The 23,985-nt window shown below is 38.8% G+C and overlaps 1 protein-coding gene across 1 annotated transcript; it reads left to right on the forward strand.

Moving 5' to 3' along the window:
- Positions 1 to 9,099: 9,099 nt before the first annotated feature.
- bdh2.L (3-hydroxybutyrate dehydrogenase 2 L homeolog) lies at positions 9,100 to 20,383 on the forward strand. Its single transcript, NM_001096317.1, is given in 10 exon segments — positions 9,100 to 9,158; positions 12,241 to 12,321; positions 12,862 to 12,940; positions 13,433 to 13,529; positions 13,879 to 13,987; positions 16,013 to 16,073; positions 16,903 to 17,016; positions 18,223 to 18,281; positions 18,366 to 18,458; positions 20,238 to 20,383. Coding segments are annotated over 9 exon segments (738 nt in total). The 5' UTR covers positions 9,100 to 9,158; positions 12,241 to 12,249; the 3' UTR covers positions 20,292 to 20,383.
- Positions 20,384 to 23,985: the final 3,602 nt, after the last annotated feature.

A 23,985-nucleotide genomic window follows, 5' to 3' on the forward strand; every position in this document is an offset into this window, starting at 1 on the left:
GCTGGCCTCAAATTTGCACCACAACGATTTTAGCTTTCATTATCCTTTAAATATTTTCTGATGAAATTATTAAAAAACATATCACTTTGCTCTATTCTAGCTAATAAACACTGTCAAAATGCCAGCTATGTAGTTCAAATGGTGCACTTCCTCCTGCCCATCCTTTGCAACAGTTTTCAGTATAAAAAGCATATTATACAGAGCAGAATGAAGCCCCTTTGAGCTGTTCGGTTCCAGTAATACATGGAAAGTATCTCATACATAGGAGTAGTAGCACAGCTGCAGAATCTTACTCTTTGGACTTTATTTGTACAGGTATGGGACCTGTTATCCAGAATGCTCGGGACCTGGGATTTTGCAGATAAGGGATCTTTCCATAATTTGGTCATAAGTTTACTGTAAAATCATGTAAACATTAAATGAGAACTACTACTACCCTAGATAGATCTTCTACCCTGGATCTTCGGTCTTCTTCTGTAAGGGATTGCTGTATTTGACGGTTGCGCAGTTGGAACAGTCCGGCAATTGCACCAACTGGGCATGCGCTAAGAAGTTCTATGAATTACCGAAGGGAAGGAATAGGATCTAAAGAAGAAGATCCGGAAGATGGCGTCCATGAGCTCCTTTAAATAAAACCAATGGGCTGGTTTTGCTTCCAATAAGGATTAATTATATCTTAGTTTGGATCAAGTACAAGGTACTATTTTATTATTATAGAGAAAAAGGAAATCATTTTTAAAAATGTGGATTATTAGGACAAAATGGAGTCTATGGGAGATTGTCTTTCCATAATAGGGAGCTTTCTGGATAATGGGTTTCCAGATAACCGATCCCATACCTGTACAAGGAACGAATCATTATCATTGTACAGGAAAGGTACAATTTGGCAGAATGGCATGTGTCATTAGCAGTGCATCAATACCAATAATTAATGAATTAATATTTGCTAGAGTCATTATTAGAATAAAACGAAACTCTCCATCTTACAAAAATGAATGTTTTGGGTCAGGTCATCAGTATCATTATACAGCTATAATCCCATCCTTATGAAAACAGCCAGCGTCTATTTCTAAAATGACATACATTACCAGCTTAGCATGAGGTTTATACACATTAAAAGGGAAAGATTTCCTGTTTCTAGATATGGTTCATTCAATTATTTATAAATGCATGTCAGTAAAGGTAAAAGGTAAATGAAATGTCAGTGTGGCATAGGGCTACTTTTTCAAGGGGCTGGTGCATTGTTTTCTAAACAGGTGCACTGGTTAAGTAAAAAACATACAGATTGAACCCATTGGTTGGATACCTAACGTATTGACACCTCCTCTATAGTGACATTGAGCCCCCTGCTGACAAGGGGGGAATGAATTGACCTAATCCAACTCCATGGAAACCACATTTAATCTATATTACCAATATCAACAATTACCATAAGAACTATATATAGCATGCAAAGCATTATGATCAATGGGTATTCGTTATTTGTAACACATCGTTCAGCGAATTTTCTATTCATACTTTTATATTCAGATTTTTTAATAAATGTCATGATATTCGTTGTTTTGGAGGTTGTGCGTTTAGTGTCTTTTCAAAAACCTCTAAAACCACTAAAATCTGACCTTTGGTAAATAGGTACCCATGTGTTCAGTCTAACTGAATCTGAACCATTAACTCATGTGACTTTATAGCTGTGAAGAACATGATCTTTTATTCTTCATAGATGATGCCATTTTTTGTTTTTTTCTTATTTACAAACGTGAGAAATGCAAGCAGATATCAACTTCGGACCAACATATGTCTTTACAGGCAAGGTTGAATTGAAGCCATAAAAACTTTAAAGTAATCCTATTTTAAGATTTTGGCATTTTTAGTTTTCCGAATAAGGCTGGTTGAAAGCTACTAAAGAAAAACGCATCTTCTGATGTCATTCAGATAAGGATTTATGAGGGATCAAAACACTCAGTAGGAGAACATTTGAAAACACATGCAATAGGTAAAGGCATTTATAAAAATAAAATCATCACAGTGTCATTTCCAGAATCTGACAGTTACATGCCTATTTTAGCTAAAATGATAATTATTTGTATTCATTGTAGGGTTTGATTGATATAGTGTAGATTCACACTAGGAACTCAAATGAAGGTAAAATAAAAAACCAGACAAAAATGTTTCCATAGCTGTATGTCATTTCTCAGGGGCACGTTGTGCCTGGTAAATCAGCACTACAGCAATAGCGATACATAGCTGGAGTGTTTGTCTTATAACTCCATGTAAGTGTCTTTTATTTGTCCTGTACATATGCACAGATTGTAATTGTGTATAGGCTATTCATACACGTGCCAGGGGGAGGGACAGGAAGGCTGGATATTTTTGTCATAGGAGTGCTGAACTCCTGGACACATATAATAACCCTAAAATATGGCCTAACACTATCAGGACATTTTTAACTACATCATTTACTGAGACAGGTATGGGACCTGTTATCCAGAATGCTCGGGACCTGGGGTTTTCCGGATAACAGATCTTTCCGTAGTTTGGGTCTTCATGCCTTATGTCTACTAGAAATTCATTTAAACATTAAATAAACACAATAGGCTGGTTTTGCTTCCAATAAGGATTAATTATATCTTAGTTGGGATCAATTACAAGCTACTGTTTTATTATTACAAAGGAAATCATTTTTAAAAATTTGGATTATTTGGATAAAATGGAGTCTATGGGAGACAGCCATTCCGTAATTAGGAGCTTTCTGGATATCGGGTTTCCGGATAAGGGATCCTATACCTGTACTCATATTTTTATGTAAATTATAGTATTTTCCATACTAGGTGATACACAGCACACACACACTATAGTTTGCACTGAAGAACAAGACCAAAGTGTGGGGATGTTAGACTTTTGTATTTACTGAAGAGACAAAAGAGGCTCCATGGTCGTCTGGCCAGGCACAAAAGTTAAGATCAAATATTGCCTTCAGTGCATCTTTTTTGTTCATATAGAAAGGCCTAGTGTGGATTTCATATTTTGTAGCAATTTTTCAAATCATAAACAAGTATTGGCTAATTTATAACTGGATCTGTGCTTTGGGAGCAGGTCTGGACTGAGAGTCAAAATAGGCCCTGGCATTTTAAGTACAAAGAGGCCCACATACCTCCCAACCGTCCCGTTTTAGGCGGGACAGTCCCGCTTTTATGCGCCTGTCCCGCTGTCCCGGAATGTAGCCTTAATGTCCCGCTACACTGGGGCTCTGTCGCTCTTCCTGGTGCATTTTTTGCCGAAGTCTCGCGAGAAGAGACTTTGCCGTGATGTCACAAGCTGTGCGGCGTGCGCGTCTCCATCTAGTCCCACCCTGTAAGGAGGGGGCAGGATTCAGAGACTTGTGCGCGCTGGGACTCAGTCTGGGCTGGGAGCTGAGGCGGGGGGAAAGGCGAAAGCCGCTATACAAAGGAGCCTGGCTTTCCCGGAGCTTTCATTTTGGATCCTTAGGCTGCCAGACTGCTATAGCCGCAGCACACACTGTCACTCGCGACGCTCGCTTGTTTTGGTTCTACTGCGGCGTTGCGCCTGCGGCCAAACCGATGGAGGAGGAGTCTGGCGGTGTCCGAGCTCTGCTGCTACAAAGTGTCGTGTCGGGACTTGAGAGCTCAGCTGCATAAATGCCCGCAGAACTACAGGTGTGTGTAATGGAAGGGCACAGTGGGTTCCTGGGGTGTGTTGTACAGCTGCTCACTATTAACAGGGGCACGTGTCAACCAAGGGGAAGGGGTGTGTTTTTGTAAAATGGGTGTGTCTTTGGGGGGGTGTCCATCGAGTGGGCGTGGCCAAAAAAAATTCGGCCGCGCTACGCGCGGCTAATTTTTTGTCCCTCTTTCCTATTCTCAAATGTTGGGAGGTATGGGCCCAATCAGACCACGCAGAGGCCCACACAGCCCCCACCAGCCCTCTAATTACTGACTTTCTATGGCACCTTATAGCAGCCCCTCTGGCATTTGCCAGTCCTGGCCTGTTTGGGAGATACAGCTGCAAATATGTCGGATAGTGCAAGAGCATCATGGAAGCTATTCTGCAGAAAATAAAGGTGGCCTTCATGACAGTCCTGGCTGTGGCATTGAAAAGATGTGCGAGATGGTTTAGGGGCTTTTGTAAATCTGCCTCACCTATAATATCCCTGTTACTACATGAAGCTCTAGTTAATGTATGATAGTATAATTATAAAGTTGTAGGTCAGTCAGAAAGTTGAAAGTCCTTCTATAGTGACACAACTGTAATTTAGAGTTCAACAATGGGCTCATGATTTACTGTTAGCCTTTAGCAATGGGCTTATTATCTATACTAACCATATAACAAACTGTATTCTGTAAATCCGTCTCACTTGGCTGCCAGGGAATGTACTTGCTGTACTTGTAAGTCACAATGGAGGCAAACTGACATTTTTATTAGGTAACGTTAGGGTTATTTACTGTGATTCAAATTTATCTTATATTTTATTTTTAATAAACCACAACCAAATTCCCATGCTTGATTTGACCTTATTTATTAATAAAATAACCAGAATTAATCGGATCACAGAAAAACTCGAGTTATTGCCCAAAACCCCATAAAAATTTGGATTTTTGTTCTAAATCCCCCCAAGACCCCCATAACTTCAATTTGCATTGTGTTCGGTACACAATTTGTGTAAGTATAAAGTTACATTAAGGGGCAGATTTATCAAGGGTCGAATTTCGAAGTTAAAAATACTTTGAAATTCGACCATCGAATTAAAATACTTCGAATTCGAATATCGAATTCGAACTTTTTTTCATCTAATTTGGCCATTCTGCGGTCGAAGTAAAATCGAACGATTAAATCCTTCGAATCGAACGATTCAAACGATTTTATCGTACGATCAAACGTTTTTTACTTCGACTTCAAAAACTTAGAAAAATGCTGTAGAAGGTCCCCATAGGCTAACATAGCACTTCAGCAGGTTTAATTTGAATATTGAAGTCAAACTTTTTTTAAAGAGACAGTACTTCGATTATCGAATAGTCTAACGATTTTTACTTCGAATCAAAGTCGAAGTAAATTCGAAGTCGTAGTATCCTATTCGATGGTCGAAGTATCCAAAAAATTACTTAGAATTTCGAATTTTTTACTTCGAAAATTCCCTCGTATTCACTTAGACCCTTGATAAATCTGCCCCTAAAAGTTATGCAATTTACATAACTTCTGCAAAAACTGCCTTAACTTGCTTTGGAACGTAACAAAACTTACATAGAAGCTAGCACAAGTTACTAATCAAGCTTAACAGGAGCAGCAGGGGCAAATTCCACTGACCACCCAAAAATTAAATGACTTAAAAATAAAAATGTTTTAAAGTAATAAAAATACAGTATAATGCAGTGTTGCCCTGCACTGGTAAAACCACAGTGTTTGCTTCAGAAACAAGACATTTTTCATAAACATGTTTTACAGCTACTTATTAGTCCAACTGGGACCCCAATAGTTTCTGGGACCCCAACAAATGCAGTATCTGTTTCCTCTATAGCTACACCACTGCTTTTCGGTACAAATATTGGTGGGTTTGTATCATAGTAGTTTTGACTAAAAAAATAGTTTTAAATAGTAAAGTGAATTATTTGCAATGTAATTTAGAAATAAAAAGTAAACCATAAAAATCATGACAGAATCCCTTTAAATTCTAGTAAACTATAAAAATCACAACAGAATCCCTTTAAATTCTAACATGAGCAGTATGTTTCTGGTATTAGGAGCTGAATCCAGTTAAAGTCTGGACCAATGCCAAAGTGTCAAAGCATTTCCCATAATGATGGCCACTCTACTGAATCAAATGCTTTGAGAGACCAAGGTCTAGAGCCAGTGTTACCATGGTGGGTTTGTAGGTGGGCAAATACCCCTCTGAGGTTTGTTGATGTGGATTTTGCAGGCATGAACCCAGATTAGTTTGGGTGGATCACTGATGAGACAACTTTTACCAGTCTCATTGTCCAAATTCTGGCAACGTTTTTGACATTGGTGTGGACTACAGTGATTGGCATTGTAGTGTGAAGGGAACCAGTTTCAGCGGTGCTAAGATCCCTCTTGAGATTTTTATTTCTAACTTCATAAAACAGTTCATAAATAAACATATGCAGAGTGGAAACTTTGTGATTGTGAACCAAAAATAATTTGCTTGCTGTAAAAATACCACAAAGGAATAATGTAATCTCACAAAGCAATCATATTCAGTTGAGTCTGAATGAATAATTCTTAAAAAAAAAAAAAAGTTTTTAGAAAACATTTTGACATGGGTATTTATGCTCCTTCATTTTGCTGTAACCATTCAGGCTCACGCTGTACCAAAGAGATGATCTGAGAAACATTCATCTTCTTTTCACAATTGTGCTGAAAAACAATAACCATCATGATTTTCAGTTTCATAAAAAAACTAAAAATTTTTGTAGCCATGTGTCTGCAAGCCACAAATGCTCCCATTGTTCCTGCAATGTCGGAATAATTCCAGCAGACAGATTTGTAAAACGAAAAAAAGATCATACAATGGAATATGTTATTGTTATCGTTTCTATCAGAATGTATTGCAGGCTGTAGATACATAACTCCACTCCAATTCACTTGTGTTCAGAAGGTCTTACAGAATACATTGTTATAACAATCCAGCAGCCATTATAAATGAGAGTGACAAGTCACTCAAACAACATTAACCACCAGTTTTTTTTTTGTGGCCACTGCAGTAGGTGTTAAAGGAACAGTAACACCAAAAATTTAAAGTGTATCAAAGTAATTAAAACATAATGTACTATTCAATGAAGACAGCAGCACTCCGGTAATATTGAAAAAGTAAAAACTTTACTTTTGTCCTAAAACACTCTAAGTAAAGTTTTTCACTTTTTCAATAGTAGCGGTGGATCTTCCTCTTTGGCTTCTGGTTGCTGACCCAGCTAGATATTTCCAGGGCATCTGGGTACAACAAGGCCCAGTAAAGCCTTTCTGCCCTAGAGGGACCAGTACCTCTAGAGAGTAAAGTCGGGGAGCAGGGACCCCATGAATGAGGCCAGCTAGAGATAGGATACTACTTTTTTTTACAGGACTCTCTAGGACAGTAAGATAGGTAGGTAGGTTAAGTAGCAACGGCAGCTTGGCTACAACTAGGAGGAATAGAAGGGGGTAGCTCTCCCCTCAGGCAAGACTGGCCTGTAGTATAGGGACACAGCCTAATAGGGAATTAGGGCTAGTGAGTTTCCTTATCCAACATGTAAGGATCCAGGTTACGGTGCTAAGCTCTAGAGGGCGTATCTATCCAGGTGTTACCTATCGCTTCGCTTCCACTTTGTTGTCTCTGAGGGACATGTTGTATTCCTGTTGTAATTATCTGCTGGGTCCTCTCTGGATTGTAAGTACAAAACCTGTGCATCATTTGTCTTGGACAAATAAACTGTTCTATTTTCGTTGCAAGAACCTCCTGGCAGATGGGAGTTGTAGTCACACTACACCCTACTGTCATTACTTCCACCTAGTGAAGGCCCATCCTGGTGTGTTAGAGTCCAATGTAACACATGCTCTATGCCTATAGCCGGACCATTTTGGTCTAAAAAGCTCAAACCCTCATTACATACTGAAGGCTTTAGCTACTTATTTACCTGATCTGTATAAATGTAGTGCATTTTTATATTAGTTATCAATTATCATTAAACACCTGTAATCTAGACAACCTGTTACAAGTCTGTTTATCTCTGTATTAAAACCCCCATGTCAATTGAATGGTTAGCAAAAATATGAATAAGTAATTTATAGGCAAATGGAGGCGGTTTAGTCTGCAAGGTGCAAGGAGTGTTTTGTGATAGGCCATATGTATCCCCTGTGCAATATACACTTGTAGCATTTTCATTATATCATTTTATTGTTCTTGTTGCCATTCTGCTTAAGAGGTAAGATAACTGGTAGCTCAAACTCACGTGAGCTTGCAGCTTTCTTTCTAGACTGCACAGGAGAAACTGCACACAGACACCATGCTTCTCTTGCTTCAAGAAGATATAACTTTATTAACACTTCTGTATTAGCAGACAAAGATCATATTACATGGCACTGTGTCAGATCTGTAAGAGAGCACTCATATCTTAACAGTTATGATTAATATTTTAGTCATTTTAGATTTCTCTTACTATTTTTAGCAAATTTCCCTGCAGTTTCAGTCTAAATAATCTCTAAAGACCAGTGTTAGTTTTAAAAGAGAAAGCATTCGTTTATTCATAAAGAGTCAGAGGAACTGTCATACATTATGTATACATCCAAAGAAAATGAATGGCTCGAATGGGCAAAAATCAAAACTGAAATTGAATAAAATTGTATGAATATGGAAAAAGAAACAAAAAGCAGATGTAACATTACAGGAGAATGGTTAATTGGTGGTTGGTGACTTGCATTCCCCCTTTATACTAAGCAACCTAATATCCCACTTTTAATGTTATTCTTCCCTACATGCCTTTTTAACTGCCTTTCGCTTTTATGTTCTCTTCTGTGCTCTCTTTCCCGCTTACATGCTGCTCCCATGTTGTCATACTTTCTTTTTTACTTTTTACAAGCCCTATAGGGCTAAATTTATACGTAGGGCACCCCTAGACTGAGACCACTTGTCGCTCCCGTTTCCCTCTTTACCGCCAACCTCTTCATAAGCGCAAGTCTTATCTTGTCGGGTCCAGAGCACTGGGACTGGCATGTGTGAGATTTAAAGAGCTAGCATATCTCCTGCTTGTCCTCAGTGCTTCTAAACACATTGTGATGCGGCTGGGCGGCATGCCGCCCATAAAATTCTCCCTCCCTAGGCCCAGGCCTTTGTGGCCTTTCCACAAATCCGGACCTGGGTAGTTTAACAGCTGTTTTGAATTTCCTTGTTGCCACAGGAGGCCTCAATTTGCATCCCACCTATTTCCAATGGTACTATGTAAGAGCTATAGCATATAGGCACACTTAATGGGAATAGGCATTACTGAGCATTGCCTACTTTGAACACAAGATGGCACCACCAAATTGTTTGTGGCATTATCCATGCAGGCTTTTTTTTCAATCACATGACTGCTTCAGTGCAAAGATCAGATTCCTGGAGAAAGGCGCGTGTTCATATTTATTTGTCCAGAGCAAAGCAGAGGAAATCTAGTACAGTAAGTAGTGTGTGGTTACTAGGCTTCCATTTTGTAATGATCAGAGAGAGGGTTGTGTCTGTGTTGCTGCAGATGGTGCTGTGTTTGTTGCTTAGTTCCTGTTTCTGAAGGATCAAAGGGGGGTAACACTTAATTCCTGGCAATAGCCACACAATACCCAAGCATAGTGGAGAGGGACTGCTTTATTCTGTGTCAGAGACTCATTATAGATCTGAGTGGAGTGCACATTGTATTTATCCTTTTGCTGTCTGTCTTGGTTTCTAAATAATATGTAATCTAACACAATCCTGGCTACAAATACGTTCATGAAATATAATGAAGATCTCTTGGATCCAATCAACTTGTCAAGTGTTGCACTGTCAGTGTTTTTAAAGGGGTTGTTCACCGTTAAATGAACTTTTAGTATGACGTAGAGAGTGACATTCTGAGACAATATGTAATTGGTTTTCATTTTTAATTATTTGTAGTTTTTAAGTTATTTAGCTTTTTATTCAGCAGCTTTCCATGCACTGATATGAACTATAAAAAATAAAGACTAATCTAAAAGTTGCTTAGAATTAGCCCTTCTATAACATAGTAAAAGTTAACATTCACATAAAGGGGTGAACTGAATGTAGCTCTGCTCTTGTGTGTTCAAAGGATAAAGTTAGAAAGCCCCTGCTCCACATAGATCCGGTCTATAGTAGCCTATGGCAGCTATTGCTGTTTTGGACCTTAACGTGTTGCATTGATTTTAATTTACAAAAGGATTGTTAAAAATAGATCAGAGATTCTTACAGCTATGACTCCTCCCCCAGTGGCTACCAAAGAAGTGCCAATGTATCAAAAACAGCACACTAATTGCTCAGATATTCCACAAACAACTGTGAGGATGAAATAGAACTAGTGAAATATGGACGAGAATCGGGGTTTCTTAAGCTTGTTCACCTGATTTAATTCTGTGAGGCAGCTTTGTGACCCAAGATTTGTTTAAAAATAACAAATACACCTTATTTTACTTACTGCTGTTACTAAAGATCACAGAGACCCACCATAAACTTGACCCATGGGTTAATAATCTCTAAATCACTCACTTATGAGCCAATATTGCATGCTTGCACCTTTGCACAAATTATATGATTATTTCAACAGTCTATGACAGCCGTGGTTTGCCAGAATATTCATAAACATAGAGGGATAAGTGTTCAAGGGAAGAAAAGTTAGTGCTTAATCTGTTGGAGTCCCAAATAGGTGTAGAGCACCAACTTCCATCATGCCCCTTGGGGATGTTTATTAATAAGAAAATCATATAAATGCCAGGCTGCAATAGCCAAGATACAACTGTATAAATATGTGGATTGGGTAATCCGCCAAATTTTAAAGATTTATATGGCAAGTCAACCCAAAAATAAAAATTTGCCCAATTAATGAAAACTTATTCTAAGCAACTTTCCAATATACATTTAATGAAAATGTTCACTGGTTTTAAAGTTCTTTGTAAACACAATTACTATGGAAAACAGCATTTGCGCAAATCTTGGTTACTTTTTTAATAATGTTGCAAAAATCTTAGTTCCCCAGCAAAGACAGGTTTGTAAATCAGCTGCCTTGAAAACGGGCGGTCGGATTGAGGACCGCATCAACGAACTGGCTTAATCTGTCGGCACTTTATATCTACCAGTGTATGGAGGCCTTTACACTGTATGAACAGTCTGAACTTCCAGAACAGAGAATAGACAGGGACAGACAAACACTGCTATTAATATCAATACATATACAAATAACTTAAACTTTACATTCATTTGACAGATTGGCTAATTCTAAGCAACTTTGCAATTGGTCTTAATTTTTTATTATTTATAGTTTTTTAAATTATTTTCCAGCTTTCAAATGGGAGTCACTGACCCCATTTAAAACACAAATACTATGTAAGGCTAAAAATGTATTGTTTGCTACTTGTTATTACTCATCTTTCTAATCAGGCCCTCTCCTATTTATATTCCAGTCTCTTATTCAAATCAATGTATAGCTGCTAGGGTAGTTTGAACCCTAGCAACCAGATTGCCGAAATTGCAAACTGGAGAGCTGTTGAATAAAAAGCTTAATAACTCAAAAACCACAAATAATGAAACCCAACTGCAAATGGTGTCAGAATATCACTCTACATCATACTAAAAGTTACTTTAAAGGTGAACAGGCCCATAAAAAATTGTAATGATTGTACATTGAAAACTTGCTTAGAATTTTGTTCTATTTTATTAAGCAAAATATATTTTGGGTAGACATTGCCTTTACCTCATTGGCGTGTGTGTTGTTTATCTCTTTGTTATGAGATAAGCCTTTGAAGAACTATCATTCCTTAAAAGTACTGTTATACTTTTAATATGTGGGCATCTATAGGAAGGGGATAATAGTAGCCCTTTTAACTTTTTTAACAGTGTATACAGACAGCAAGCCTATCCATAAGTCTTTGTAGAGAAGTGGCAAGCCTAATACATTGATAAATAAATGTAAATGTACTCCATCCCTGATAAATTTAGCTTTTAAAAAGTAAATGTGTATATTTGATTACCCTTAATTACCTTTACGTTGTACCCTATAGATGTTTAGAGTGGAATAGTGTGAGTTCAACTTCACTAGTCTAAGAATTATACAAATGGTTGATCCTGTTCAAATTCTGTATTATATGTTCCTACCGCACACTCGCCTTTCCTCTCACTGCGTTGGTGGTGCTGGTTTCTCCGTTGACCCCGGCCAGGTCCCTTAGCAACAGCAAACAAGAAACGGATCCGCACACACGCTATGATCAGCAGTTGGGGGGACACCCCTCTTTATTATATCACCTCGTGATCAACGTTTCGGGGGGATAAACCTCCCTCCCTCCTGATGAAGGGAGGTTTATCCCCCCGAAACGTTGATCACGAGGTGATATAATAAAGAGGGGTGTCCCCCCAACTGCTGATCATAGCGTGTGTGCGGATCCGTTTCTTGTTTGCTGATCCTGTTCAAAAACATGAGACCTGCCTAAAGCTGCATTTTTCACTGGTTTGTGCCAGAGTATCCTTGGTGACTGATTTTAGATCATGCTATGCTTGTTCTGCAGGTGGGGACCATGGGCCGTTTGGATGGAAAAGTGATTGTTCTGTCGGCTGCAGCACAAGGAATTGGAAGGGCAGCTGCCATTGTAAGAGTTTGCTCAGTTTACTTAATTCTAACTTTTAATAGGCTCACCAATGTACCTCTTTTTACATTTTCAATTGTTAAGATTTTCCTAGAATGTTTATGGTTGAGTATAATCATTAACATAAAGTTATCACATCTACATTATCCTCCTTTTACCCAAACGTATAACTAGTAATAAAGATGACTGTTTAAAGGATGTGCTGGCTTATCATTATATGTATTAGAAGGATAACCATTAAATGTCCTCCCATTAAAATCTCCAAGGACTTCTGGCTTCCAAACTTTTGCCAATTATAGTTAACATAATTCCATTCTGAAAAAAGGATTGTATGATGACCTTGCGATGTCATAAAATATAAAGAAAGTCAGAGCATTACAAGTCCAACAAATTATGGGACAATTTTGATTCCAAAACTTTAGTGTAGGGTGACCATTAAAACCAGATAGCTTTAGTTTAAAGGTCCGTGGTCTATTGTAAGAAAAAGAAAGATTCAGATAGTAAAAAAGTTATGTTTGAGGACACCCTTGTATTCTTTTAAAGGCCTTTGCTAAGGAAGGAGCTCAGGTCATTGCGACAGACGTCAATGAAACGAAGCTGAAAGAACTGGAAGCTTACAAAGGTATGATCTCTGATAAAGAAGTGTATCCAGTGGTTAGATATTTATGGGGGAATGTAATATAAGTCGGTAACGGAAAAATATTCGCAATGTGAAAAGTTATGCCTTTGTCTGAACAAATTTGCCTTTGCGCGAATTTAATATAGCTTTTGCAAACTCGAAAATGTTAATCGACCACTTCCAACAGTGGAAGAAGGTTTGCGAATTTTATAGCTTGCACCAGTGCGCAGTCAATGTAATAAAACTTCTTACTGAAAAAGTTGTTATGTTTGCTCCAAAAGATTACTACACCTTCAAGCACTTCTTAAAAGTGGGCAATGCGCAATTAAAATTTGCAATGCAATAACAGTTTAAGAAAGAGTGTTACATTGCAAAAAACAAATTTTTATTCTTATTTGTGCAAATTGCTTTGCTCTTTGCGACTTTTATTACGTTCCCCTACATTTCCACATGGAATTTGAAGAATACATGTCAATCACTGTTCATCTGGTTTAGGTATTCAGACAAGAGTTTTGGATGTCACTAAAAAGGATCAAATTGAAAATCTATGCAAAGAAATTGATAGAATCGATGTTCTCTTCAATGTAGCTGGGTGAGTAAGGACCGAGTGATATCTCAGCACAAGGAAGATTGCTCTAATTAATGATATATATTGGGTTTGGTTCATTTTAAATGACTTCATTGCTATAGCAAATGTTGAATGGTAGCAGTATGCAAATGCGAACAGTTACTGTAATCAAATAAATAATTAAAAGCCATACATGAGAGATACCCTTTTTCAGACTAGAATCACTCTGTCTGCTTAATGGTTTTCAGTTCACTAAAATGTTGTGTGGTCCATGGCATTCCTAGGGTTAAAAATTGCCTTGGTGTTTGTTAAAGCTTCTTGTGCCTTTTGACATATTGTACATGAAAGACTAACACCTACATGTACGTTGCAGGTTTGTGCACCATGGAACCATACTGGATTGCACGGAGGCAGACTGGGACTTCACTATGAATGTAAATGTCCGGAGCATGTACTTCATGATTAAAACATTCTTACCAAAAGTAAGTATCGGTTACTAAACTGTCTCTGGGATTTATTATTCCTAGTGCTAGTTATGAGAAATAACTTATCTTTAAGGGGATTCACCAAGGAGTTCTGCATGATTGGACTGAGACAATTTGCAGTTGGTTTTAATTTTTTAGTATTTTGGGCTTTTGAGTTATTTAGCTTTTTATTCAGCAGCTCTCCAGTTTGCCATTCCAGCAATCTGGTTGTTAGGGTCCAATTTACCCTAGAAACCATGCATTGATTTGAATAAGAGAATACAATATGAAAAGGAGAGGGCCTGAACAAAACAATTTGTAATAAAAAGTAGCATTTGTTTTTTAAACCGGGTCAGCGAGCCCCGGTTGAAGGCTGGAAAAAGTCATAAGAAATAAGTTAATAATTAAAAAACAATAAAAATAAAGAATGAAAACCGATTTTCTGAAATTTTGCTTAGAATTGGCCATTCTATAACAAACTAAAAGTTAACTTCAAAGTGAACCACCCCTTAAAATAAATTCACAGGTTAATTCACAGCAGCACAGTGCTTGCAAGTTACTGTTGTCAATAGCTAACATGTAGGCACCAATGTGGGGGCTTTGTAAATATCATAGACCCTGGTTTCAAACCACAAGGTCTTCAAGAGCTATAACATCCCAGATCGATCACATTGCATCCAGATTCAACCACAAAGTCCCAAGTTTCTTTGCTTTATGCCAAGACCCCCTGGAGGAGGGGATCGACGTAATGACCCAGCCCTGGAACGAGCTAGCCTACATGTTCCCTCCAGTGATTGTGATAGCACCCTTCTGGCCTTAAAGGATCTGGTTCCACGACCTCCCAAGAATTTGGTCACTCCGGCAATCCCTTTGACACGCAGGGCCAACCTACTCCATCAGGGACTGATCAACCACCCCAACTCAGGACTGTATATTTTGTTGGCATGGAGGTTGAAGAGTCCATCTGGAGGTGTAAGGGAATTCACAGAGGAGGTGATCTCTACACTATTGCGGGTCAGGAAACAAGTATCCTCAAAGACCTACCACAGAATCTGGTATTGGACCTGGTGCCAGGAGTATTGACTTTCCTTCCATGAACTCTCTCTTTTGGCCATTTTTTCCTGAGGCCGGATTTAGGACTACTGCTGGGTTCATTGTTTCTCCTCTTTCAGCAACAATTGGTGCTTGTAGATTAGGTCAAGACCTTTCTGCAGGGGGTGGCCCACTTTGTTCCCCCTCGCCGTCGCCAATACTGCCTGATCTATATGTCATCCTGAAGGCACTGCTTGATCCACCATTTGAACTACTTGCCTCAGTGGTTTTCTCATGTTTGTCATGAAAAGTAGCTTTTCTCCTGGCGGTATCATCAGCATGCAGATTCTCAGAGCTTGTTGCTCTCTCTTCTGAGGCGACTCTCCTGATTTTCCACAAGGGCAAGGCTGTCTTACACACCAAACTGTATTGATCAGACCAAAAGAAGTAGATAAAAAATGGAAACTTTATTTATATAGTCATCTCTCATCTGAGTGTCGCTGGGACACTTAATCATAGGCTTACACACCAACCCAACCTTCCTGCCAAAAGTCGTCTTATCCTTCCACCTTGATCAGGAAATTATGGTGCTATTCCCCTATGGTGCTGTCCTACAATCCAAACTGATTCATAAATTTGATTGCCTATTGCTCATCCCTTCTGGACCAAGAGTGGTCCTACCGGCTCAAAGATGAGAATAGCCAGGTGGATATGGGAGTGCATCCGCAGGGCCTATGTTGCCAAATGAAAGTCACCCCTTTTGGGGATCGGCACATTCCACATTGGCATTAGTGAACTCCTGTGCCTGGCTAAATTCGGCCTCGGCTGAGCATCTGCAGAGCACTGGCGTGGTCTTCAATCCACATGTTCATCAAACTTTATCGGATCTAAACATTTTTCTTTTTTGAAATGGGACCATGTTTGCCTAAATGTAAATGTTTACAAGCAGTCAGTAAATCTAATATATCATTTGCTTTTATATTAAATAGCGGTAATTATTGTGTTTTGCAGATGCTTGCACAGAAATCAGGAAATATTATCAACATGTCTTCTGTGGCATCAAGCATCAAAGGTAAATAAACACAAATAATGTAGACTGGCAACTTTCACTCATTTCTTCACTGAATATTTGTTTGTCAATAAAAATACACCCCATAAATATCTATGAAGTGACTGCTGAGTGAAAAAAGTTTCAGAAAGTCAGTAAAAGAGAGACAAGGAGAGAGATATTAAGTGACTGGAGAAAAGGATTGCCTGGAAATGCATTTCAGGTATAAGGGTAAGGCCAGACGAGGACATTCGGGGAGATTTTGTCGCCTGGCGACTTATCGTCACGTCTTTTGCACGTCTATCTCCCCGAACTGCCTCAGCGTTTTTTCCCCATAGGCTAGAATGAAAAGTCGCCTGCGCTAATGCACACGCGGCGATGCTTTGTCTATAGGACATTAGTACAGACTTTTAACATAGACAGTACTGTCTATATATTTTTATTCAGTGTTGAATCATTGTTCAATCGTCAATGACTTTTCATGTCTTACATACAAATTATTCCTGTATGTCTGCTTAAAGGGCTGAAGAAGTTAACAATTCAGAAGAATTTTTCTATCTTTCAAAGCCATTTTAAGTGCCAGTATTTTAATGGACTACCATGGAAATTACACAAAATTACAGGAAGCAAATATGTGATATGAAGTGACATTCAAGAGCATTCTTTGCAAATTGACTTGGCACGTTTTTTAAGGACCAATTTAAGTGCCAGAGCATAAAACACACATGCAAGATACAAGTACCAATAACAACAAATACAAGTACAAATGTTGACTTGTCTACAGCACCTGATGCCCATAGGATAATGCAAAAGTTCCTGTAACTAACTGACTCCTTTATTTTATAATCTACAGGCGTGGTGAACAGGTGTGTGTACAGTACATCAAAAGCAGCAGTCATTGGTCTGACCAAATCTGTTGCATCAGACTTCATTGATCAAGGCATCCGTTGTAACTGTATTTGTCCAGGTAAGGAGACATATGCTTTGAAAATAAGTCAGTATCCAGTTTATCTATAATAGTGTTTTTCTTTTTAAAATCAAGCTCTGCATAGAGGAGTGGGGTATCAATCTTTTCTCTTTAACATTGTACTTAAGAGAAGTCCATAAAGTAGTATTAAAGAGAAGGAAAGGTGACATTACTGAGGGGTTCCAAAAGTTATGCACCCCCTAGTGATTGAATTCATTTACCTGATACCCCAGGCTGGTGCTTATGTTAGCAGAAAACTGCATTGGCCTGGGGTTCTTTACGGCAGTCACCATGGAGCTATTCTTTTCCTGTTTCTTTTGTCTTTTCACGTGTGCAGAAGAGTGAAAAGCGGAACTTTAACAAAGTTAAAGTTTTCCCTTAACTGCACATGCATCGTCCCTGGGGAGGCAAAGATGAAGCTGAAGAAGAGAATTGCTCCATGGTGCTTACTGAGAACCTGGGGCCAGCCTGGGGTATCAGGTAAATGAATACAATCACTGGGGTGTGGAGTGCCTACATTTTGGCACTTTTCCACAAGCCAAGTTTGAGCCTTATGTGATCTCTTGTACAGCTGCACAATCTGCACTTCCTATGCTTGCCCCTGCTTAGAGTTGTAGTGTAATAACACATAAAGCACAAATATGTTTTTTTACCTCCACCTCAGCATTCAGATATCCGAGGTATCAGTGGTGTCCCCACCCTAAGAAAATAACGAGAAGTTTTCTCTTTTTGTATTAGGAACAGAAAAAAATAAAGATTTGGAGACATGCTGGTTAATTGGCTTCTGACTAAACTGCCCATAATATGTGTGATAGGGGCCTTACCCTATAAGATACACTGGGGCAGAGACTGATGTGAATATTGTATAATCTCTTCAAAGCACTGCAGAAATGTGTCGGCGCTACAGTATATAATTTAGAGGAAATCAATATAAAAGATTATGAGGGCAGTTACTGACCCCCACTATGGGGACATACTCCGGTTCAACAGCAGAGATAGCACAACAAATATGTGTTTAACTCCAATACAGGGACCCAGAGCATTAAAGTCAGATTACTGGAACTACAGCAGGGTGACTTATGACCTTACTTGTAACCAGCTTTTCTAGTAAAGGATTCTGACAAAATATTGGAATACAGTGAAGGTGGGGTCTGAAAACTTCTGTTTGTGAATGTCTTTGTGTGCTAAATTCTAGTTTTTATGCAGGGACTGTGGACACTCCATCTTTAAGAGAAAGGATTCAAGCAAGGCCAGACCCTGAGCAGGTAGGATAGCAAAAAGACACTTCACTTTTTTGGAAGCTAGGGCCATTTTTATATATTTTATGACATATTTTATTATATGAACAGGCTTTAAAGGACTTCCTTGCTAGACAAAGGACTGGCAGAATGGCTACTGCAGAAGAAGTTGCCCATCTCTGTGTGTACCTGGCATCTGATGAAGTAAGTTAATTTACTCACTGAGCACTAATGTCAGAGTAGCAGCTGACAATCATGTTCAACCATTTCGTGTGAACTATCCTTCCTGACTCCAAAAGGGCAATCGGTCCAGTCCGTGGATCAACTTTGTACTAAGGGGCTGATTTATCAAAGTCAAAATTAGAATTGATGTGATTTTCTTTTTACTCTAATAAATTTGAATGTACTCAAAACTCGAATCTTAAACATCCAAAATTCTAACGAATGTTACTGACCCGAAAACTCCAATCGAATATGAATGAAGCTCAATTAGAATTTGAATGAAACTCGATTTGAGTCTTTCTCCAAGAAAAACCTTGAATGTCAGGAAGGCTATTAACATCTTCAAATAGGTCAAGAGATCTCTGCCACTGACTTGTAAATTAATTTGGCAGGTTTTAGGTGGCGAATATTCGAATTAGAACTGTTTCCATGGTCGAGGTGTGATAAATCTCACATTCGAATTTACATTCCAGTTGATGCTTTTAAATTTGAATTTGTGAGTTTTGACACAAAAAAAAATTAGACAATTCAAACCTTACAGGGCATGTAAAGTCTAAAATAGAATAAGGCTAGAAAAGCTGTATTTTGTATACTAAATATAAACATGAACTTACTGCACCACAAGCCTAATCAAACAAATAATTTATGCTTTCAAAGTTGGCTACAGGGGGTCACCATCTTGTAACTTTGTTACATCTTTGCAAGACTAAGACTGTGCACATGCTCAGTGTGATCTGGGCTGCTTAGGGATCGTCATAAACAAAGCTGCTTGAGTTCTGCATGGCTGGGAAGTAAGGCAGGGGCTCCCCCTGCTGTTCATAAGTATGATTGTTTCCCTGCTCAGCAGTTAGGGACCATCTGACAATTCTTATCCACAGCAGTAAATGAAGGGAGAATTTCACTGCATACAGTCAGGTTTCTTATAAAAACGGTACACATTTTTTAAGTAAAATATATTGGAGATAGGTTTCTTTTTCATTAAAGAAAGTAAAAATGTAATTTAATTTTTTTGCCTTTACATGCCCTTTAATAAATCTGCCCCCAAGTGCTAAGTTCAGTAACCTTACTGTAATGGGATGCATGCAGTGTTCAGAGACCACAAATGGAAAAAAAAATAGGATCCGTTTTTCATAAAATGCATGCTAAGTGGATATCTGACTGCTTCCTCATTTTATGACTCATTTTATCAACACAAACCCTCTTACAGAAGGTATGACAGAGGTGGATAAAACGTGTAAGTAAACAGCTTGTTTAGCTAAAGGACACCTTTAAAAATAATAGTTGTCATACAGTAACGGTTAACCAGTGACCTGTTTTTAAATGAATACACAATAAATACGAAGAGTGATTGGAACCAGAAAACAAAGAGAACATAAATATTGGCAATATAAACATTTTCTGGTAGAATCTTGGTGTTTACAGAATAGTATTTATCTTGTAACATATCCTGCCCTGGCCTTCATTAGATCTTTACCCATATGGAGTTTGCTCCATTATTTTCAGTTCTTGGAACTATGGCTGAGAAACCAATGTTTTTCTGTGTCTATAATCTTGTTATGGGCTGAAGGTGTTCAGTCTAAATACTGAACATCCAAAGGGGACTTAAACTTAAAATGTTGCTGTAAGCTGTTAAATATGTTACATTGCCTGGCTGTATATATGTGTGTGATTGTGTGCAATTGTGTGCAGAATTAATTATTGAACATACACTGTAAAATACCTTGCTATAAAATGACCTATAATAACTTGTTTTCTGTTTAGTCTGCATATGTCACTGGTAATGAGCACATCATTGATGGAGGCTGGAGTCTATGAGCTACACTGGATGGATGTTGGAGGGTCCAAACACTTTTCTTTATTCATGAAATATGAACATAAAGTAAAAATAAACACTTTCTATCCAACAATTTCAGATTTTTTCTTATTCTGAGATTTCTTATTTCATACTTATTAAGACTTTTATAAGAATATATTTCATGAGCTCTAGCATTAGTATATTATTTCTACTCCACCTAGAGCCTGCTGGCTGTTTTGACTTATTCTTAGAGAATTACAGATAACTTTGTTGTGGGTGAGTGCTGGTACACCGTGCAGTATGCAAGAATATACCTTATGAACAATGTATGTACAAAATATAAATTCAGAAATAAAAAATGGAGCAGGTGAGAAAGTTGACATCAAAAAAGAGGTGTAGTAGGGAGAGAGCATGAAAGTGCTCAGATCTAGAGGAGTGGACATGGGGCCAGGGCCAACATCAGAATTCACGGGTCCCCATACAACATTTTTCTGGGCCCCCCTGCAAGTAAAAAAAAGACATTGGTAGCCAGGGACCGGTAAAAGTAAAAAAAAACCTTGGTGGCCAGCCAGCCCCCCCCCTCCCCAGTTTAAAAAAAAGAAATCTGTGGCCAGGGCCCCCCAGGTTAAAAAAAAAAACATCAGTGGCCAGGCCCCCCCCCCAAGTTTAAAAAAAAAATTAGTACCCAAAGGTTTATAAAAATGGTGTTTGGCGTGGCTCAGCTCCTACTTCAGCAGTTTAAGGGAGGGCCCGGCCAGGGTCGAACTGGTGCATCTGGGGCCAACTGGGTTCCAAATCTTGGGGGCCCCTGTGCGCATGTGCAAAACATGGAAGGCAGTCTGCATGCGTGAAATCCGGCACATATTTTTCTTTGGGTTCCACCCGATTGGGGAGCAGGTCTGGGCCAGCAGGGGCCCATGAGGGCCGGGGCTCACCAGGTATTTTCCCGGTGACATGTCAGCCCAGTCTGACCTTGGGTCCGGCTAATCCAGGAAACATAGCATGGCTGGACCCCCTTAACATATAGAAGCCATCAGTGCCCCCCTGATGGCGGCCCTGCATGGGGCACAGCACTCTCAGACTGTTCAAACTTTAACAGGTTTTGTTGGGATGTCAATAAAACGTAAAGTTTGCATAGAGTGTTTGTCTGAGAGTTCTGCAACAGCAATATGGCAAGACAAAAGGGTCAGTATCAAAAAGGAAAAGAGGATTGCAGCAGCACTAAGGCTGGGTATTATCTTAAGGGCATTTTCTTTTATTGTGCCAATTGATTTGTAAATTATCAGTATCAGCCCGAAAAACTGGTACCTAATGAATGGTACCCGTGCCACTAAGGGTCTAATTTCAGTATGTGAGAATGTGTTTGACAGGTCAAAGCATCTGAACACTATTCTGTTCTATTAGATGTTACAGTTTTAACTTTTACACCTCACTGAATAGTTTAACTCCGAAAGAGTAATGGGCATTGCATTTACTTTTTAATGCACTGCAAGTTTATGGGTTTTATTTCAGTAAAAATAATTGTCTGCAATACTGTGAATCGGTAATAATAAGGAAAAGGATTAGCTGATCAGCTTATCATTTTACTGTTTATAAAAATAACAGGATGCTAAATCTGTCCCTATGTAAACACTTAAGACTACCGTATATACTCGAGTATAAGCCGAGTTTTTCAGCACCAAAAATGTGCTGAAAAACTGTACCTCGGCTTATACTCGAGTCAGTACGCAAAACCGAAAGGCTGCGCTTCAGGAGTTTGTGTGAATGGAGCTGTGACGTGACATACAGGGGCAGCAGTAATTACCGTAGGCATGGTACACAGCTCCTAACACAATATGGAGGCTTTAAATGAGACGGAAAGGCTGGAGACACTTGGGGGTGCCAAACGTTAGGCACCCCCAAGTGATTGTAGCGATTTACTATAGGAGTGAGCAGCACGGAGAAAGTTACCGGTACTTCCGTCTTCATGCGCATGCGCATTAGAACGAAAAGCCGAAGCTGCGTGAAGACAGAAGTACCGTAGCTTTCTCCGTGGTGCTCACTCCTATAGGTCCTGGGGTTTTGGTAAGTCGCTACAATCACTTGGGGGTGCCTAACGTTTGGCACCCCCAAGTGTCTCCAGCCTTTCCTTCTCATTTAAAGCCTCCATTTTGTGTTAGGAGCTGTGTACCATGCCTATGGTAATGACTGCTGCCCCTGTATGTCGCTACAATCACTTGGGGATGCTTAGTAAGTCGCTACAATCACTTGGGGATGCCTAATGTTTGGCACCCCCAAGTGTCTCCAGCCGTTCCTTCTCATTTAAAGCCTCCATTTTGTGTTAGGAGCCATGTACCATGCCTAATTACTGCTGCCCCTGTATGGCACACACTATCTCTTCACTGATGGATATACATAGCTAGACTGAGGCACCATAAATATGTGTTATGTGTGTGTACAAGAGACTTCAACCCATTCTCCATTGCTGACAAACTGCCTTGGCTTAGACTTGTGAAATGTGCCAGTTTTCTTTAACCCACTCACCCTCGGCTTATACTCGAGTCAATACATTTTCCCAGTTTTGGTAGGTAAAATTAGGTACCTCGGCTTATACTCGGGTCGGCTTATACTCGAGTATATACGGTACATTCTGTAGTGATAGAGACTTGTTCAACCCTATGTGGCTTATGCACTTGTCATTTCATGCACTATGTTTGCATGTAAGATTTCCAGGTATTTTGATTGCTGAGGTTTTCCTTCAGTCGATTGCCTTACTATCCAAGAATAATAGCTAAGTTAAAAAAAATAACCCACAAGGAAATTTCACAAGGGATACAAAATGCCTGAAAATCCCTCTCCATGCATTTAAATTGCTGCTAGCGTGCCAATAAAAGCATGTAATCAAATGAAAATGCTAGCCACTGTATTAATGTGCTTTTACAGACATGACTGTTACAACAAAAGTTTCTTATATGTGTAACTTTTATATGAACTAAGAGGGGTGGTGTTTGGCAGAAAGATGGGCACAAACCAAAAGGCCTGCCAAAGGTCTGAAGAACTTTCTGATCTAGTAAAACTGATCCTACATTTGGATCATTATAATGTTATAGGGTGTTAAAAGGAATACAACTACCATAACACTGTAATGCCTGGGTGGGTTAGGGGAGCAAAAGAATTCTGATTGTTTAACTGAGAATTATACAAAATATGATTTATAATAATAATAATATGCTTTTCAGAATTTTGGAAGGGAAAACAAAAAATGAATTTATACAGGCTAGAGGAATAAGAGCTTTGCTGCAAGAAACTACTGATTTTGAGGTACACTGAGAGAAGTATAGGAAATCCAGTCCACATAGACAAATACAAGAGGTCCTCTGCACTCAAACCGTTATCAATATATTCATGACAGAGACATTTTGTGCATACTGCTACTGAAAAATGCCTTACCCTTTAAACAAAACAGGGATTGTTTGTCCATATATTGCAATATATTTTCTAAAATTGTTTTTATTGAAAGTCCAGCATATCTAAACAATGGATTTCACTTTTGTAAAGATACTAGTTGTGTTATTGAAAATTGTACATAAGTGCATAACTAATAAAATATTGTTTTACACATATGGAGGTCTTAAATGATTATTTAAGCATACATATTACATGAATATATGGAGAAGAAAAGCACATTAGGTGAAATCTAAAACTTGTTATGATGGGGTGGCGGTGTTCACACTT

The sequence above is a fragment of the Xenopus laevis genome, chromosome 1L, assembly GCF_017654675.1.
Source record: "Xenopus laevis strain J_2021 chromosome 1L, Xenopus_laevis_v10.1, whole genome shotgun sequence".
Taxonomy (NCBI): domain Eukaryota; kingdom Metazoa; phylum Chordata; class Amphibia; order Anura; family Pipidae; genus Xenopus; species Xenopus laevis.